The 19,334-nt window shown below is 49.0% G+C and overlaps 5 protein-coding genes across 5 annotated transcripts; 2 read left to right on the forward strand and 3 right to left on the reverse strand.

The window, feature by feature from the left end:
• Positions 1-644: 644 nt before the first annotated feature.
• On the reverse strand, positions 645-1,640 carry VTN77DRAFT_8176 (uncharacterized protein; the record flags this gene model as incomplete). The annotated part of the gene is made up of 1 exon (XM_069424645.1): positions 645-1,640. One exon carries the CDS (start codon positions 1,638-1,640, stop codon positions 645-647), a length of 996 nt encoding a protein of 331 aa, XP_069280938.1.
• A 1,424-nt stretch (positions 1,641-3,064) lies between these two features.
• On the reverse strand, positions 3,065-4,063 carry VTN77DRAFT_8177 (uncharacterized protein; the record flags this gene model as incomplete). Its single annotated transcript, XM_069424646.1, has 4 exons — positions 3,065-3,092; positions 3,177-3,671; positions 3,724-3,879; positions 3,939-4,063. 4 exons carry the CDS (start codon positions 4,061-4,063, stop codon positions 3,065-3,067), a joined length of 804 nt encoding a protein of 267 aa, XP_069280939.1.
• Positions 4,064-7,996: 3,933 nt separating this feature from the next.
• VTN77DRAFT_8178 (uncharacterized protein) lies at positions 7,997-9,573 on the forward strand (the record flags this gene model as incomplete). The annotated part of the gene is made up of 3 exons (XM_069424647.1): positions 7,997-8,407; positions 8,465-9,071; positions 9,161-9,573. The coding sequence occupies 3 exons, from the start codon at positions 7,997-7,999 to the stop codon at positions 9,571-9,573; spliced, it is 1,431 nt and encodes a 476-aa protein (XP_069280940.1).
• Positions 9,574-12,818: 3,245 nt separating this feature from the next.
• On the forward strand, positions 12,819-14,878 carry VTN77DRAFT_8179 (uncharacterized protein; the record flags this gene model as incomplete). The annotated part of the gene is made up of 2 exons (XM_069424648.1): positions 12,819-13,863; positions 13,917-14,878. 2 exons carry the CDS (start codon positions 12,819-12,821, stop codon positions 14,876-14,878), a joined length of 2,007 nt encoding a protein of 668 aa, XP_069280941.1.
• A 3,471-nt stretch (positions 14,879-18,349) lies between these two features.
• VTN77DRAFT_8180 (uncharacterized protein) lies at positions 18,350-18,777 on the reverse strand (the record flags this gene model as incomplete). The annotated part of the gene is made up of 2 exons (XM_069424650.1): positions 18,350-18,546; positions 18,633-18,777. 2 exons carry the CDS (start codon positions 18,775-18,777, stop codon positions 18,350-18,352), a joined length of 342 nt encoding a protein of 113 aa, XP_069280942.1.
• Between the last annotated feature and the right edge of the window lie 557 nt (positions 18,778-19,334).

Genomic DNA, 19,334 nt, shown 5'->3' on the forward strand with positions numbered 1-19,334 from the left:
GGGTGGATATGATGCGTGCTGATTTGGTATTGATCGATCGATCGGTCAACGTCACGAGAATTGGATGAGAAGGGGGGGAAAGAAAAAAAAATTAGACCCTTCTGGAGAATCTCATGCGCGCACTAAGAGAGTCCCTCGTGTCGCGCTATAAGAGTTGATGTGGTTGTCAGCGCAGATAAATGAGCAGAGGTGTCTTGCAGGTCGAGTCGGAAGAGGCCAGCAAGGCCATACAGTTCGCTTTGCTCCGCGGGTACGCGGCGGAGGGCTCCAGTCGATCTCCCGCTTTGGCAACCAGCTAAAACGATAAGCCACGAGCAATGTCAGCAGGAACAAAAGATACGTATTCTGAGAAGATTGTTATTATTGTTTGTGAGAAACACATCTAAGCTTCATTGGCAGATTTCGAAACTTGTAGCGTCCTTTTTTTTTCTTCTTTGATTTTACTCTGCTAGTAAAAACTGGACGAAGCAGAGCGCTAATTATAGATCCTAGGCACTGCACATATGTAGATACGGTGCCATCACCTAATGCAAGATAACCCAATCCATGATGTGATTACTATATGGTTAATTCCATGAAGAAAACTCAAGCTTATGCGCATACCATACCAGATAAAAACCAAAACTCCACGCTCGTCAAGAACATCATGACTTACACGAAGAAAATGTATATCCGACTGTTGAATGCTTCGCCAGACTGGTGGCCCGTCGTTCAAACACCGCAGCCTGCAGCGCAGGATTCCCCTTCAAAACCTTCCAGAATTCCTCCGGGTACGCACGGAAGAACAAGTCCATCAAGTCCACCAGGAAGCCGGCCGCCCATCTCTGCATCGGTTCGCGGGAGGTGCCCTGGACGAGCGAATCCGGACAGCGTTTGGTCTTCTCGAAGACGAATTGCACAGTCTGCAGAAAATACATCAGCTGGGGGATACCGGAGTACGAGTTCCACGCTGCTTGCAGCTTCCACAGCGTCAGGACCTGCATCGTCGTCAGCTCGAAGACCTTGGCGGAGATGTATATCCGGCCCAGACGGAGGATCTGCTCGTGGAGCTCTGCGGCGGAGCTGATGCGCTCGAGCTCGTACTTGAGCCCAAAGCTGAACTGGTCGCCCAGAATACTGTGGTCTTCTCCTGCTTTGATTTTCTCGTTGACAACAATGAGTTTGGGGCCGTAGTCACTCGTCGCGAGGAACGAGTGGATGGGCTCGAATGCAGACGCCGGCATCCTGTACAGATCGGGATGCATCACGAACGACGGGTTCCCTTCACGCAGGTGATGCAGAAGCACGGCGCTCTTGGAAGCTGCCTTGCGGATCAATTGGAAGATCGCTTGATCGGTTCCAGACCCGACGTAGATATCGAGTAGATCGTCTCCGCAAGAACTGGACGAATGGCCATCCACGCTGGTTTTGTCGCCAGGCACCTCCGACCCAGGGGGTCCTTCGCCAGCTTCGATCCCTGATGCTTCAGATCCAGCCGTTGTCCCATTTTCCTCCTCGCTAGATACGGATTGAGCGGGATCTTCGTTTCCATTCCGGGGTTTGTCCTCGCCACCATTTTCATCACTCTTCTTCGGCGGAGGTAAAACCAAAAAGGGCTTTCTCCCCAATGAGCCTTTAACCCTGCGCTCCTCCGCAGCCATTCTGAACTAGAAATCGGCATCTCGATTCCGCTTGGCCAGCCTGTGCAGGTCAAGAAAGAGCTTTGAATCGTCGCGCGTCGAATTGGCGAGAATATCCGGCGGAGATGTTTCGATCTGGAACAGATTCTTCTTTTCTAGCCATTGGCTGATAGCCGTTAGACATTGCTACGCTGCCCGGGGGAAGAGGGGGAAGGGGAAGATATATATATATATGCTTCACTCACTACCCGTTCCTCCCCGGAAGATACACCCCATAAGCACGATTCTCAACAGGTACGTTCCATTCACCAGGCAGAGGCTTGGCGTTTCAATGCCGTCTAGAAAGCAGCATCGGAGGCGCCATGGATTCCGGAATGATAATGCCTAGCCAGAGGTCTTTTCGATTGCCGATGCTGGGTTGTTGTAGTGCACGATGAAGCTCTGTCCTGGTTGGAGGTCCTGGGACCGGTCAATGGGTTTCAGACCCTTGGTCAATCTGATTTGCATGCTGGCGATGTTCGAGAAAGATGGTCAGGGCGAATTTGTGAGGATTTGAAATGGTGTTTGTGTGAAAGGATCGAAGCTCAGATTTGTACAATCTCCAAGGCCGGATACTCAGCAGGATAGAGTCACCTGATACGAGGTATCAAAACGAAACGAAATGGGAGTAAGGTGGTAATGACATTCAGAACTATACGCAAAGGGAAAAATCCCCAAAGAGTGGTCAGTGACTGTTCCAATAAAGCGAAACCAAAGTCTGAATGTCACATCCACCGACTTGCAGAAATGGCAATAAAAGAAGATTGAAATTTGCATTGGAAGGCTGTTAGACAATTTGGCGGACCTGACCTATGAGTAGCAGGCTCTATAATTTGCTTGGTCGAAACCCCAATATAAAGGGGAAGGTAATCAACAGTTTCGTCCAAAGAGATACTTGACTTCGTGGACAAAAAGTACAACCTCTTCTCTTCAGTTGAAGAGGACTCAGCTACAAGTCTACTGGTAAAAAGGCATTGAGGTGGCCGAATCTCTCAATTCCTATTGTGCCCGATCATCACGAGGCTCTCGCAGCAGTATCATACAACGACACCACGTCAAGGCGCGCGGAGGCGGAAACCAATCTAGATAACCAAAACAGACTCGTTACGAAAGACGTCGCAGACTTGGATTGGTCCTCTCAGAGGACACCAGCAGACAGGAGTCAGCAAATTACCGTGCGACAAGGAGCGGAGGGTTAGTCCAAAATTAAAATGAAGTAGGGTGGTTTTCTCTCTGAAACCAAAAATTGGCGGCCAACCTCGAAAGAAAAAGAGTTGTTTCGCCGATAAAGCAAACTAGCTCGGGTCTTCTCAGTCATCCTGCCATTCTGGGTTTGAGACCCATTCCCCGTGTTGATATACAGATCCGAGTCGCTCGATCCGTTGAGCTTCCGATGCAACTATACTTTAGATGACTTTGGGTGACCGGCTGTTGCTATTGAAGAGTAAGTGCCCGTGATGGTTGGACGGGACAGAAATGAAAACGTCAGCAGAGAACAAGAGAAACAGCGCCACTTACCTGATCTCCACGAGGTCATCGATATGGTTGCTCATGGCCACAAACAGATCGAAAAACAATTTGCCACCAATCTCCATCTCCATCTGCATGGTTCCGCTCCTCTTGAAAGTCTTACGACTTCTGATGATCAGAGCTAGGTAATGAGCGCGGAGCCGCGATTCCGTGTCCGGCGTGTGGTCGTACGCATACCGAGCGGATCGCAAGATCACGTCGACTGGGATCCCACTCTGAAGGCCTTGCTTCCGAAGAGAAAGGCGTTTGAGTTCCTCCAAGCCGTACTTCTCGGCGGCGCAGTAGACAACAGTGTCCCGGAGGAGTTCACCTCCCACGCCAGAATGAAACATTGTGGCCTCGCTGGATCCGCGGCCACCGGTTTTATAAACATCCTGGGCGTTCTCGAGTTCCCAAGAGTTGTGGCGCTTGCTGTGTAGCAGGCGGGGGAAGTAATCACCCTTGTACAAGAACTCGAGGACACAGGAAAGTATCTCTGGTTCTCTGATCTTAAATCAGTCTTGCTTCAATGGTAACATAAGATACTGCAACCTACTCGTCAGGCAGGTCCACCTGCTTCGTACCGGCTTCCAGGAATTGACCCTTCAGCGCAGCTTCGAAGAAGGGGGAACGCGACAGGACATCCTCGTGAGCAGCAAAAAGACGCCGCTCATGACCCACAACCAAGGTGACTATGGGGCTGGTGAGAGGGCTGTAGGAGCAAAAAGGTGGTCAGCAGGATCTCATCACGAACCAATGTCTGATACATACCTTCCCACTGGCGGACTATCCAGCGACTCCTGCATTTTCACCTTCGCATGCTCACGGTAGGTCTTCTTGGAAGGTTTTACGGTCTTACCAACCCGATCCTTTGAAGCAAAAGAGCGTTTGAACATGGCTGCCGTAGTCGAAGTGAGATAAGAATTGTCGAAGATCTAACGAGTGAGACAGTATGAAGGTGAAAGAGCGGCAGAAGAACCCTGATAAATGAAAAGAGCGTGCGGGTTAACCGGGCAATTGGGGGTGACGCTGCTTGATCATGCACGTAGCATGGGTTGGGAGCCTTGGAAGCCTCTGCAGGATATGATTCTTCGCAATGCCCGAAGCCGGAAGAAACAAATCCTGGGAGACTCTGCGCACGCGATTTTGGAAACCACGCGCGTTGACTATCGGTCGACTCTCCGAAGCGTGAGGAAAGAAAAGAAGAAGAAAGAGGGACGACGCCAGCGGGATGATGCCTGATATACTGCAGCTGCTGTACAAGGTAGGCAGCCGCAGTCACATGATCCCCCAGACAGGGTCCAGCATCGTGTGCTGGGGGGTTTGTGGCGATGCAATGATAGCCAGGTTGATAGAGGTAGGAGAGGGATGCAATTGGCAGCTGATATTCGAGGCCCCTGCTATTGCAGATAGATGTTAATGGCTTGCTAGGGTTGAGTGGATCATTTGCCCTGCGCAGCGGACCACCCGACAAGCTTCCGAAGCACTATTAATAAAGCATGGAGAACAGCAAGGCAGCCAGTGGGAGAGATTTAACTAGGAAAACACCACTATAGGCATTCTACCACCGGCGCTCCCCCCCAGTATTAGATTATTTCATAGACGTTACACATGGCCGTGATGGTCGTCTCTCATCACCGATGAAAATGCATATTCAGGATTTTTCCCGTGCTCAAGTGCGCGGATGCGGGCCATCTGCGCTTGACGCATTCGAATATTCCTCAACGTTTGCGCGTCAGGCTTTTTACGAAGCTCAAGTGGCTCGCTGGCAGTGCCCTCCGCAAGTGCCTTGAATCGCTTCTTGCAAGCGTCACCAGAATAGTTAGCGACCGGGATGTGCTCTCGAATGTGCTGCGCAACGCGTTCCCATTTATTCTTTTCCAGATCCTCCTTCATCTTCTTGATCTCGGTGTCCGCTTCGTCGATGGATTTCAGAAGTGCCACATCCTGGAATACGCGAAATGGTAAGCATTGGTTTGTTTCCGCGAACAAGAATAGAATCTTAGGGATGCTGCTACGAACTTACATCATCGGCGTGCCAGTCAGTCTCTCCACTCTCAAGGCGGCGGTCGAGGTCCTTGGCGAAGAGGCGCTTCATGCGGGTGAATCGAGTGCCGATGGTTTTCTGGCTATAGCCAGTGCGGCCTTCGGCAACAAAGCGAGAATGGATCTCTTTCTCGGACCACTTGGCGAGTTTGAGATTGTAGAGCAACTCATCATCGGAGTCCATCTCGTCGAAAGCCGAAATCTTTTTGCTGACAACAGGACGGCCGCCCTCGAGTTTGATCTTTTTGGAAGAACTCTCACCGGCGTCGTCTTCTTCTTCGATAGCCGTGTGATGAAGAGTCTGTTTTTGGGTGACTCTGCCTAGAGAAATGTCGATGTTCTACGTGTTTAAATTGTCATTCGTGAGCTCAGAGAAGAAGGAGATCGTATACTTACCTGCTCGAGTATCTCTGTGTCATCTGATTCTGAGCTGGAGTCTTCTTGACGGCCTTCTTGCAGGATTTCTTTGAGTTGCGAGTTCTCCGGCGCGGCTTCCACAGGCTTACTGAGATCTGTGAAGCGATGTCAGAACTGGAAGTCAGGGAGTGACTGTCACAATGCTTCCCCAGATGTAGACGTTGTCAGAGGTTGACGAGTGCATTTGTTCACGCACTGGCAAACTCCCGAGAGGTTTCTCAGGGACAACAGGACGCCCAGCTGCCGAGAGGATGGGCACACTTACTGCCAGCGTAGAGGCATGGGTCCAGAGGTTCGTGCGAAAAATAGGGTATATCCAGCTTTGGATGCCGCAGGGCTTCTGCCATGACTGACAAACTAACCCGTGGAGTTTGCGGGTGATGCTTAGTCACATCTTCTTCACCTGTGTCACTTGCCATCCTGAATCTCGTTGATTAAGTCAGCGATGTAATATAGTGCATGCAAGAACTATCACAGAACTAAATACCTACATCGGGAGATCACCAGAATATCACTACCTTCAGAACATTATATCACAGGCACAATCGGGATGGACCGCAACCCTCAACGAAGAACCAGAGGTATAATGTGATAGTAGAGGTGAAATTTAAGGGTGAGTGAGGGTTAGATGAGTAGGAAGAATCTGAGATGAGTTGACCAGGCTTCAGTAACGGTATATCACTAGCATGCCCAGGAGAAGCCAGCAACAAAGACAGCAACAGAAAGAATGACAAGGAAAACAGACTGTTGGCAAAGCTTGAGAAGAGTCTAAAAGTTTGATTGTTATATGTGAGTGGTATCTTGGCTTAACGCTAATGATGCCTGACCATCATGCATGGCAGGTCATCGACTATTTCTTCTTCCGCATAACTCCAAAAGGTAGAAAGCCGTCAGGAGTTGGTCACTCAGCCGGCCTTCCTGCTCTCCCCATGCTGCCTTTTCCTTTCTAGATGACTTGTGGGAATATCGGTTGAAACTGTTTTTTGATCCCTACTCGGGAGATCTCTGTCTGCTATGATGGGGTTGATGGAATCACAATTATCTCTTTTTGGCCATTGTGAGAAGAAAGTGAAATATTCGTGACAGCAGTAAGATACTCAGCGTTTCCCACGGCATATTTGATTGCGTCAACTCCTTGAGGGTCCTAGAGAATATACCTGCATACCAAGGTGTCAAAAGACTCGGATCTTACTAATCAGTCTTCAGGAACCAACGGAGCATCTGATTTTCTACCTAAACGATCGAGAAATGAGGAGCTTTATATAGCCACATTAATACCTATTTTAGCAAATAATCTGATCAAAGAAACAAGGAATATAGTAGGAATTTTTATCATAGAAAGGAACACTAAAAAAAAAACATCAGAAAATTATTAGATTAGAAAGGTAAATATAGGGGAAATAGGTAAAAGTAGTTTAGCTTTTATTAGTAGGTTTGGAGAATTATTTTCAGTTGACACAAGACTTCGAGTCCATATCTCTCCTCATCTGTGACCGTCTGCCCTAGAGTATATGCTCAAAAAATGGTCTTGTTATTTATAATAGCCGCTTGTATCTGGTCACATACGGCTCACAGGCAGTTCATCCACAAGAAAAATCTCTTTCACATGACAAGGGACACACGCAAAGACAGGCAGCGAAACTCGTCATAGTAAATATGGCAATAACTACATGCATACCTACACATGATGCGTAGCCCACGAGAGTTGATAACCGATTACTCTCTTCTGTTATCATGGAGGTTCCCACGCACAATCCATAAGAGGAAGGGACAAGTTCACCGATAGTGGACCTCATAGGCCAAGGTCGATAAACTCAATTTAGGTATCCCTAATTAACCAATCAAAGATCGGGAATCAGAGATCGTCCCTCGATTGGTTAGTGCCCTGCAGATATGTGGCTGTGCATGTTCGATGTGGATGTGGCTTACTACCCTTGCTGTGGCTGTCCAAGCTGTGGACCATGCTAATGTCCAGCGGCCAACCACTGTCGCTCCCCCGTCCTTGTGTCGTCACTCGTCACATGCTTGTGCTGGCATGCCGGGGAAGTGGAAGAGTTGATATCATCGCAGGACCCCGGACGATTGCATTGATGCTACGCCCGCTGTACTACAATGTAGTCCCACAACAATTGACATTCTTTCTAGATAGAGCAGTAGAGAGTTACTTTTCCTTGTCTTGCTTGTGAGACGATTTTTTTTCTTATTGTTTCGCTCAGTGTCATATCCCTTGATTCAAAATACATGTACCCATGAACCGACCATAACCATACTGTACCACTTTCTTCTCTCACTTCCAGAGAACCTATGATCTCGAAGTCTATTCAGTAATCTTCCATACTCTAAGTTTCTGGACAACTCTTTGCAGTATGGCGCTGAAATACGTCAACTACATCACATCCAAAGTGAACCCCTGGCAGAAGTCGCCAGCCCCGGTCTTGACGGAAGAGGATGAGGCATTCCTGCAACGGGTCACATCGAATCCTTCAGCCTCAGCACAGACTGACCTCCCTCAGGAGACCCCGCAAGTACGGAAGGACCCGCAGATTGCTTTGATGGATGGAGCTCAGAACATTCCACTTCCGTTGTCGCCTACAGAGGAGATCGATAAGGAGCTTCCAGCAGATGCGACGGATGAAAGCAACAATAATGTTGAGGACGTCAAGGCGAAGAGCCCCGAAGGCGCAGAAAGTCTAATATCCTCTAAATCGGCCAGCAAAAAGAAGAAGTCGAGACCGTGGAGCTGGATGAGGCCGAGTAGTACAGTGACCAAGAAGAAGGTATCCCTCCTTCTGATTCTTTTGTGTATACATGCTTACCTCGGGTACAATGTGTAGGATCAAAAAGAAACAGCAGCCAGCCTCACAGAAATTGTGACAAAGTCCAAAACCCCCCAAGGCCAGCCCATCAGTGCGCAAGAGCAGCAACAAGAACTGGAGGACATGACCGCGATTCTGGAACGGCTGAATCTGGCCGCAGAGAACAATCGGGTCTTCTCCATCAGCGCCGAGACGCAGGAATTGCTGCACAAGTTCAAGCTGATCTTCAAGGACCTGGTGACCGGAGTACCGACCGCATACCGTGATCTCGAGTCGCTGCTGACCAACGGCGACAAGCAACTGCGGGACGCCTTTGGTCACCTGCCGAGCTTCCTGAAGAAGCTGGTGGAGCAGCTACCGGAGCGATTAACGGAGATGTTGGCGCCGGAACTCCTGGCCGTCGCGGGAGAGAAGGCTTCGCAGAGCGGGCTTGATGCGGAGAATGCAGGAAAGGCGGCAGCGTCAGCGGCGGCAAAGAAGCTGGGCCTCAATTCCCTCAGTTTAAAGGAGCTCGTAGGGACGCCGACTGCCGTGGTGGGCGTGCTGCGGTCTATTATCGGTTTCTTGCGAGCCCGCTTCCCGGCCGTCGTGAGCATGAACGTGCTGTGGTCTTTGGCATTGTTCAGTAAGCTCTCTCTCTCTTATATATATATCGTAGTCTCGTCCCGTCTCCTCTCTACCTGTCTGCACAATTCACTAACATGTCCCTCCTAGTCGTCCTCCTCGTCCTCTGGTACTGCCACAAGCGCGGGCGGGAAGTCCGTCTCGAGAACGAGCGTCTCGTCACAGAGGCAGAAATCACCAAGAAGAACGCAGCGTACGACGAGCAGATCCGCGCCACAGAGACGCTGAACACGACCGCGCCCAAGGGTGCCTCCATCGGAGATGTGCACGAGGGCGTGCAACGAGTCCAGGAAGCACGGGAGGCAGCCCTTTTACAAAGAGGAGATAACGATAACGATAACGTTATTAATGATAAGACTGATCCTGGTCGTGCCCCAACAACCGCGACAACCACCACTACTACTTCTACCACAAAATGGACTGGTCGTCGCTTCTCCTTCTTGAAATCTACATCAAAGAAGGGCAGTATTAGTAGTGACATCCGTCCATATCCAGGCACCTGATTGAATTGAGGAGATACACCCAGTGAACAGCTGCCGGGGCCGGGTCCATTCGATACGAGGCATGTTATATAAACGAGGAAGGAGGGATTCTTCGGCTTTCAATAATCTTCTGTCCATCAAATATTTCTGCCATATACTCTGATCTACGTACGAAAAAAAATTGCTGCTGTCTATGTCGATGTCGATGTTGGTGTTGATGCTATTGCTGGTATGTTGTGATTTTTTACTCATGACTGCACTGGATTGGATTATTCGAATGATGGTGCATCTTTTCCTTTTTTCTTTTTTTCTTTCCTTTTTTTTTTTTTCGTTTTTACAGATTTTGATTTTTGGTCTACCTAGGTATTACCTTGGATTATAAAGATCTATGATGTCAATGTCTGAAGGTGCTCGTTCATATTGGCAGACTAACGACCAGAATATAAGGTTAGGAAAGATGGGAGAAGAACAGAACAGAACAGAACAGGAAGATAGGCTTTTATACCCCAAAAATCACATATTCGGTGGTTTATTATACTGCATCACCTTCACTAATTATTATTGATTCGTCTCGGGTAGTTGCTTGCTTGTTGGCTTCACGGCCAGATCGTGAACTCCCTATCACCGACATATGACGAGAGACTATATAGGTACATTTCCGCCGCGGGAGGGGAGAGGGGAGGGGCGATTACCTAACCTGCCTATGGAGTGAATGCCTATTCAAGAATCGACCGACCCAGGGCTGTGGTTCCGTCCGTCCTACATGGCTGGCCGCTGGCCGCTGGCCGGGTAGGAAGGAATCAAGTATTCAAGCCTAAGGAAGGTCAGTAGTGACTCACTCACGTAGCATGGAAGAAATTCCCCTCCTGCTCTGAGTGGATTGCATCCCGGCTCGGCTCGAAGGCTCGGGATCGGCTCGAATCGCTCAACCAGGTCGGGCGACAATCGCCCCTCCTGTTTGTTACTTGCCAACGTGTCACCTAGACGATTGGGACTTGCCACTCCCTTAGGCACTTCCTTGGAAACGTTGAAACGAATTGGAAACCTGGCTGGAACTGGCAATATGACCGTGACGGTGGAACCGTGGATTGCTGGTGGAGCACAATCCCACCGTGAGCCGCGACACGTGACTGGTGGTTTGTCTGCCGAGTTCGTGGTTGGTTGACGATCCATCGGTACGGAGTGAAAAAAATGCATGCATGTACCCCACTGGTACAAGAAAAAAAAACATCAATTAATTACGTACGGAGCACCACCGGGAAAAAAAAGGAAAAAATATTCATAAATGAGGGGTGAAAGAAACCGACGGAAATGACCCGCCACCACATTTACGCCATTTGGATGGTGCTTCTGCTTCCTATGGAAGGAGAATTGCAGCCATTCAGAGTTCAGAGATGGTGAAGAAATTGAATGGAAAAAATAGGGGGAAGGAAAAAAGAGAAGGGGAAGAAAAGAAAAGTTTTTCTTTTCATTCTCCAGTGACGTCTGCGGGGCAGGGATGGCAAAATGAGTAAGAGTGATGGCCTAAAACCGGGTTACTGTCGGCAGGCAGGCAAATCTTAACCACATGAAACGACTCAAGAGACTCGTCGGAGGACTATCGACAAGTCGTCGCTTGTAGAGTGACAACGAATACCCCTCCCTAGCTGTAGCCTATGGATTCTGGCTTGTACAGTAGTAGTTTGATGATGACAACGATTAGTCTTGTCGAATTGGGTGTCTTGCATCCGCTGCGACGGAAATCTTGGGAGGAAAATCAATAATATGATGATGATTGGTTGGGAGAGATCTGGTATGAATCATCGATTCCATCGGGAAGCCCGATTCCACACATGACACCATGGATCAACGCAAGGAGCCCGAGGATGTGTTCCATTTTTTGATTTTGCCCCAGCAATCTCTAAAAGACGTCCTAAAAAAAAACAAGAATGGAATAGCAACGTGGTTCGAAGCAGACTCGGAGAGTTTGGATCGATCTCAGAGCACGGGCTGTGCAGTGGCCACTGGGGCGGTTGGCAACTTTGAACTTGGGCGTTGGCTGGCACCTGCGGTGGAGTGACGCATGCCCCTGGCGGGTCCCTTACAAGCGTGCTCCAAACAGCACCTGGTCTTGTGCTTGCTTCCCTCGTTGTTTGCTGTACGGAGTACATTCGCATCCACCAACGAACGAGATCGTATTCACGCAACTGTAGAAGAAGCGATGAATCATCATGGGCTGCACCTAGCCTCTGTGTGGTGTACTCCATACATGCACGGAGTACTCCGTATGTACTCTGTATGTATGTACCTCTGCGCTGGCAGAAAGGACACCTTTCGGGCAGCGGGCAGATCCTGCAAGAGGGTCCAGTCGACAAGTCAGAACAGCGCGTCTAAACAAGATAAACCAGCTAAAGCAAGCAGTGGCTGGTAGGAATAGCAATTAGCTTGTTTCCATCTGCATGTACCCCGTAGTTGTCGTAGGATCGATAGCTGAAGCTATCGAGGAAGCAGCATAGTGTGACGGGCGGCGAAGATGCGGTGAGTTGCGAGGGCGAATGAACGCCTGTGCGGGCCGCCGGCGCCCCCCACTCTGCTGCAGAAAAAATTGGCATACTGGGCAGGCGCGATACAGGACCAGAACGGCCGTTTTTTTCCTCTTCTTCCCTCCTCTCCCTCCCTCTCTTTTCCATTTTCGACCAGACATCGCCATCTTCTATCTCAACCCCGCGCTCCTCTTCGATTGACGCTTCAGAGACACGTGCAGCACATTCCCATCCCAGATATCGTCGAGCAGGAAGTACGGCCAAATGGCGTTCGTGGAGCTGTAAATTCCCTGCTGGGGGAGCATGCCAGGGCATGCTCCCCCAGTCCAGACAGCTCTTCGAAGAAGTTCAATCGACTCGACGATATCTGTTCCTCTTTCGACGCTTGCATTGGCACGTCGAAATTGCCCCCGAGTACCATCACGGAAGAAGCACTTTGACGTCCCTTGAGACTGGAGTGTGTTTTCGCAATCCCATCACAAACGAAGTCTTTCCCCTGATCCTCCTCCCCACCTTTCTCTCGCTACGCCGCCCCCCTCCTCCGCTGTCGACCTCTATACTCATTGTCACCGATCCGTCAGAACGGACGGGCATCTAAATCTCTTGCAGAACATTTATTCCTCTGTTCTGGGCAAGACGGCTAGCCCCGCGAATTACCCCGCTACTGAAAATTTTTACTCAATTCAATTTCTTTCCTTGGCATCAACACTGTAAGAGACATTGAAGACATTGACCACTATCACAATGCCACGAAGCAACAATTCTGTGTCGCCGAAGCAGTCCCCGAAGCATGCGGGAAAACAGAGCCGCATCCGTGACCTGGCCACGGAGTCCACTCCCTCATCCGAAGCAACGGCACAACTCGGCAAATCTCGCACAAAGAGCTTGAACCGCTCTCCGGGAAGATCAAAAGGTGCCACCTTGGCTGGTCTCAATAAAAATAGAAAGAGGAAGCCTTCAATCTCCTCCATCTCCAGTGTTTCTTCTGTCTCTGCCATCCAGGACGACAGTGAGGACGATGAGGCCGATTCAGAGCCAAGCTCGGATGATGACGATGCGGATGAGGAGGACCAGCCGGCAGACTCGACCCCGTCTTATGGAAGCAAAAAGAGTAGAGGGAGTAAGGCGGGGTCGAAGGCTGGATCCTCGCCCCTCACCAATGGAAAAAAGAAGAGGAAGCTGTCGTATGACGACGGCTACGATGGTCAGCACAGCAGCGCCGAGAATAATGACTCGGACAGCTCAGACGACAGTTATGGCGCTGTGGATGATATCACAGACGACGATGATGAAGACCTGCATGTGGAAAAGGTTGAAGAGCAGCTGATTGTTGAGTCCGAAAATGAGCGCCTGAAGACGGACAGCATCCTCTCGGATGCCCCCGATGCGGATGAATGGGAGGGCCTGGGCTCCTTGGATGACCATGTCCCTTTCTCTACCGCTTCCTTCTTGGATGAGGACCAGCTGTATAGCGCACTGGACACCTTTGGCGAGACTGACATGACCAGCGAAGCTGTCGAGACCCCTGTGCAGAGGCATGTGCATTTTGAAGAAGTCGACTCGGACTCCTCATCCGACAGTGACCAGACTGATGACGAACTCCCCGGAGATTTCTTGCAGCAAGACAGTCTCGACCCGACTCTTCGTCGGATGATCGAGAATGACCAGGATAGCCTGGGTCCGAACCAGCGGTTCGATGATATATTCGGCGAGCTGGATTTCAATCACCCGGCCAACATCTATCATGTGGAGTCAGATGCTATCTCGGACGGCTCCAGTGGCTATGAGAGTATGTATTTGCAAGTGGGCCTATCCTCTCGCCGTTTTACTGACTTCCTTCAGCCGATGATGGTGAAACCACGGACGAAGATCTGCCTCCTCCGGCGACCATCACCCATCCACGCTCTATTCTTCGCCGAGACTCTACATCCTCCCTACCCGCGACTGGGGACGCGAACGGCCGGAAGTCTGTCGCTCCTCGCCGTCGCGGCCCAATAATGGGCACCTTCATCGCTGACCCCAACAAACCGGTGGCTCTTGTCGACTGCACAGGCAAGCACCTCGTCATCATCCCTGCATACGCGTCGTCTCGCCACGACTGGCTCGAGTCGGCGACAAACAGCCTCTGCGGGACTGCGACCAACAGCCCTCGTGCGACCATGATGCAACTGGTTGATGACAGTGACACCGATGCTCTTGCTTCCCCAACGAGCCCGATGCTCAGCTCCGGTGCCAATCTCATGATGACCGCCTTGGGCAATGATGCCACGCCCGGTGGTCAGGTCATGGGTCCTCCTGAAGCGTTCTACCCTTCGCGCACGTTCACTGGGGACAGCTCATACGAAGACGATGACGATGATGACCCTGAGGCCATGCTCAATGTGGACGACTTCATTGACTTTGGTGATGGCTCATCCGACGATGGGGAGATTGAGAAAGCCTTTGAGGATGATCTCACCACGTCTCCTGTGGGGCAAGGGGCGGCTACCCCGACGCCGAATCGGGGCGGCAACGAGTCACATCAGGGAAGCAGTGCAGAGCGTTTCTTGAACCATCTTGATAAGGGGATCGTGACCGCCTTCCGCCGGAACCACAACCGGTATCAGACCTTGATTCGGCTTCCCCAACATCGGGAGTTCCTGCCGGCCAATTCTCCCTCGCGGGCTGCCAGTGTGTTCCGGCATTCACGCTATGCCGATCCAAGAACTCCAACCCGGAAGCGAAAGGCAAGCAACTATGCTGGCGGTGAAGCGGTTCGGCGAAAGCTTCTTGACGCTCACCGACGAAGTCAGCTTCCCTTCTAAGAGCAGTGTCTTGATAAAATTTGTCTTATTCCCTCATAAAAACGTCCCTCATAAAAAAGAGATGAACATATCTAAATCTTCTCGAGGCCGTTGCTTTAATTAGCACTCTAGTGCCATTAGAAGATACTTCCAAGATCGAAAGACTTGGTGTGCAGTCTAACATTCAATACGTGTGTTAGTATTAGATGGAGAGTCCGCTTCGCGCGGCATGTTATGGGATTGATGGCCGATGTTTGGGAGGCATATTTATGGATGAGATGCAGTGATGAACTTGTTTGATTTCTCTTCCTGTGACGGCCGCGAATGAAATCTACTACATATGAATTTGGTTGTGGATAATGGGAGTCATGATGATGACCTTGACCTGAAGATGACCGAAAAGTTTCCTTTGTCGAGTTCTGGATGAAGTCTTGTTTTTTTTTTTTTGTTTTGTTTAGCTGCGCGATACCTCGGAGTTTATGAGCTGTGGTCGGTCGTCTGTCGTATTTGGGTTAGTGAACAGTCTACATAAACGTCATTGATGTTCAAAAGTGTGCTTGCTCACTGTCCTTGTATGCCTTGTATGTGTGCAGGCTATCTCTGTAGTTACGCATCTACCTCGATATGGTTTAGAGAATTGAACAGGAATTGAATCTGATAAGATTCTTCCGTCGTGGTCTGTTTTTTAACCTGATCTGGATATTATGATCTCTCACCGCAGTCGTGTTGTCGTTTTCCAAAACTCTAGCACTACGAACACATGACTACCGCCAAGGCTAGCGCTCGTGATTTATCATCTCATCTCCTCAGCCAATCTCTCTCCCCGACTGAACACCTGGCACCTGACTTTGAACCATTTTGTCGAGAGCGTTGTCTGTCGACTCGGTCCTTTCTGCGCGTGCACGGAGTACTTGATGATTTTTTTCAAGAATTGAATTGACCAGTGCACCCACCACACCAAACGCGATGCAGAAATGCTTGTCTGCGTTATGTTATCAAGCAGGAATTGGAGAGAGTTGACGACGAGGTGTAAGTTAGCTAACACGGCCTGCTTTTTATTCTTCCTCAAACTGACTCGACTCAACTCGAACTCCCACAGTGACGGACAGGACGACCTTGGACGGATCGGATCTCGATCCCGATCCCTAAGCTAAGCGCCTCAACTGGCAGGTTGGTTCGCTAATTAGCGGTAGAGATGGCCCCTGTTTGTTTGTTTGCTTTCTTGCTTGCTCTATGACTGAGGATCACGATCAATCAACATCATGGATCGGTTGTTGGCGAGTCGGCGTACGTATGTATGTACAGTACATACATTACGTGTACGTACGTACGTGATACCTCCCTCCCTTCATGTTTGCTTCATACATAACCGCAAAAACGCGACTTCCACGCAACGAACAGAACCTGCTCCTTGAGCAAGCGTAGACATCTATCTATATCTGAGTGGGATTCTCGACTGGGAATTGAATGAATGAATGAATGCCACCACGCCGGCTAGCTACAAGCCTGAGCCCGAGTACTGGGAATTCTACCAAGGCGATGTACATGTACATGTACACCACTCGTGGCAACGCGGTGTTAGAAGGCATTATATTCCGCCATGCGTTTTTGGAGCATGATTATGAACGAGAGCTTGAGGTCGAGCGGAAGCTGTGGCACTGGACGTCCTTGGGCGTATAATTAATTGGAAGGTAAGGTCGTCGGTATGCTATTTAATTATCTTGGAAAGAGGGGAGAGAAAGAATGGGAGACTTCTGGTTTTGCCTGAAGGAACCAGTCTGATGGGCCTTCTTCTATACACGTAGGGAGGCTTTAGCATCCTATAGTATTTTAGAGGTAATGATTCGAGTAGATATGTGGCAATATTAAGGAGTAGAACCCTCGGCTTTACTGACAGCAAATGGAGGAATGGTAACAGAGGCATAAAGCTAAAAAACTTGAGCTGGAAAAAGAATCATCTCTGAAAAGTAGACAAGCACAGCTAGACGAAAGAAGAAAAACAACTAAATAAATTATAGAAAAAGCCCGATCAATCAGCCAAGGAATAAATAGCCAAGGAACCTGTCATTAATACACACAACTCTTACAGGTCTTGCGATTAATTAAAGATAACATACCTAGTCTACGTATGCCAGGGACTTTTGGCCAGACCTACCTAGGTACCTAACCTCCTACACAATATATTTTTTTATTTTTTTTAAAATTATCTACTTTCTAGGTGTGCTCCCTATCTATATTATTTATATTCGTTATCTTGCCATATTCCTTACTGAAAGGTGCCTCCTCCATCAGTAATATATGCCCCTTAATAATAATGATCACTGCAATGCCTTGGAGAATTTGGAATAGTGGGTGGGCAATTTACTCAAAGGGATATTTCCATTATGATCTCGTTCTGCCATGGATGCATTGATAGTGGAGGAGGAGGATTAAAAGGTATAATAGTAGGGAAAGGGAGTAGACAGGAGCCAAAGGTAGGCAGCTAGGAGGAACAAAGAGCCCAAGCAGTCTCCTAGGGTTAGGGCTCACCTCTCCCTCACTGACCACCAATACTACTACTGTAGGCCATCTTTCTCTCTCCTGCACTCACTAACTCAATTTTCGCTCCTTGCTTTGCTTTGCCTCACTAATGACTTTTAGCCTTGACTGCGGTTTTGGGCGATTTTAATTCTTCATACAGCCAAGTTGTATTTGCGAATATCTACAATAATTACATGCTACGTACGTACGTCAGACCTATCACCCCCCCATGTCGAAGAACAATTTCTTCGTTCCCTCCAGGACGCGAAATATCCGGTGCCGATTCAGGAGACTTTGACAAGTCTCTAGGAGCTCCTCCGCCTTCAGGCAGAGAAACTTCCAGTCAACCTCCACAGTTGGATCCAGATCTTCAATTTCGAAGATGATCTCCCGTGGGAAGCGACAGCGCCAGTATGAGTCTGGAATCTGCCACCCAAATGCGTAGAGCGCGTTTCGAATCCTTATGGGAAGGGGAGATAGTCAAGGATGCAAGACTTGATCTCGGGAGGTAATACAGCACTTGGGGCTCTCAGGTGCTCAATTGGGAGCTGTACCGGGAGAGGGCACCATTTCCTTGTCTTTCGCTTCACTCTTTCCCTTGCTCGAGCTTCGGCGCTCTGGTGGAAAAGCTCGTGGACAGCAGGAATGTCCAGGGGATTCCAAATAGGGAACATATCTTTGGCGATAAACATACTGCGCCCGCGGCAGAAAGCCCGTTCGTCCTTAATAAATCCCATCATTGCAGGTCCGTGGTATTTCTCAAACAGTTTGTGCCGGTCATTCGGGTCAGCCCATGTGACGCTGTACTCGTCTTTCTATGTGTATTGGCTCAACTCGAATGGATTCTCTTGCCACCTGATACGGAGAACTTGAAGGAAAAGCTCCAGATGTTGTTCTACTTGTGGGCCAATCCTTTGTTCGATCAACGTCCAGCAGCTGGCGTGGATGAGGTAGCCATGGGGTTCTTTGTCTTCATTCATCGAACTGATGAAGTTGGCCGCATGGATTTCTTTCGCTGGATTTACCCCCATCCTTAAGGTAATCAAGCTGAGGAAGGTCAACGGGAATCGCATCTCTCTCCCATGGGGCATTTAAGAATTCTTGCGCAAAGGTATCCCATCGACCTACTCCGGATAATTGATATGGGGAAGATGGTTCTGGTCTGAAGACTGCATTCAATCGTTGGCATCTATCGAAGACGAAAACGAAGAAGAAGAAGAAGAAGAAGAAGACAATTGATTAAATTCGCACTTACTGACTCGGTAAAGTCTACTCCATATCATTGGGTTCTTGCTATCAAGCTCGGGTTTAAAATCGACACTCCATCGGCGGTAACCAAAGACCTCTTCGAAGCTGATCAGCGCTCCACAGGCGATGCAAAAAGGATCCGGCCGACCCATGGCTCCTAAAGACTGGACATCCCCTTTTTCTTTTTTCTTTTTTCTTTTTTTTTTGTTCTGGTCATTTATTCGCCTCTCCTGATAAGGATTTTTTTTTTCAGTTTTCTTGACAGATCTATTCATTAGATCCATAAAATGAATTCTCTCTCTCTCTCTTTTTTTAATCACAGACTATCGATTCTAGTCTATAAATGCTGGATTATAGTTCATTGCCCAGACTACCAAGTTGTGCAGTACTGACGTAGTAGTCGATGAATAGTGCCGGAGCATGAAGCATTCGAGGCTTAGGGCTTCTGTGCCACCGTAGCATACTTCGGTTATGGATACTTTGTAACGACACACTATCTAAGTAGTGACTCTCTACGTAGTACTCAAGGGGAAATTTTTTTTAAAAAAAAATTAAATAGTATCAGCTCTTATTACGATTTATTTATTACAGCCGGTGTGAGCCGAACTGTGGAGTACATCATGTTGTTCTACGTATGAATGCTTGCTAAAATAATTTTAAGAGTTACTAGGAACCCTAGGATCTACCAGGGTATATACCTAGGTACCTA

Source organism: Rasamsonia byssochlamydoides (assembly GCF_041956645.1).
Source record: "Rasamsonia byssochlamydoides strain NRRL 3658 unplaced genomic scaffold VTN77scaffold_7, whole genome shotgun sequence".
NCBI classification, from domain to species: domain Eukaryota; kingdom Fungi; phylum Ascomycota; class Eurotiomycetes; order Eurotiales; family Trichocomaceae; genus Rasamsonia; species Rasamsonia byssochlamydoides.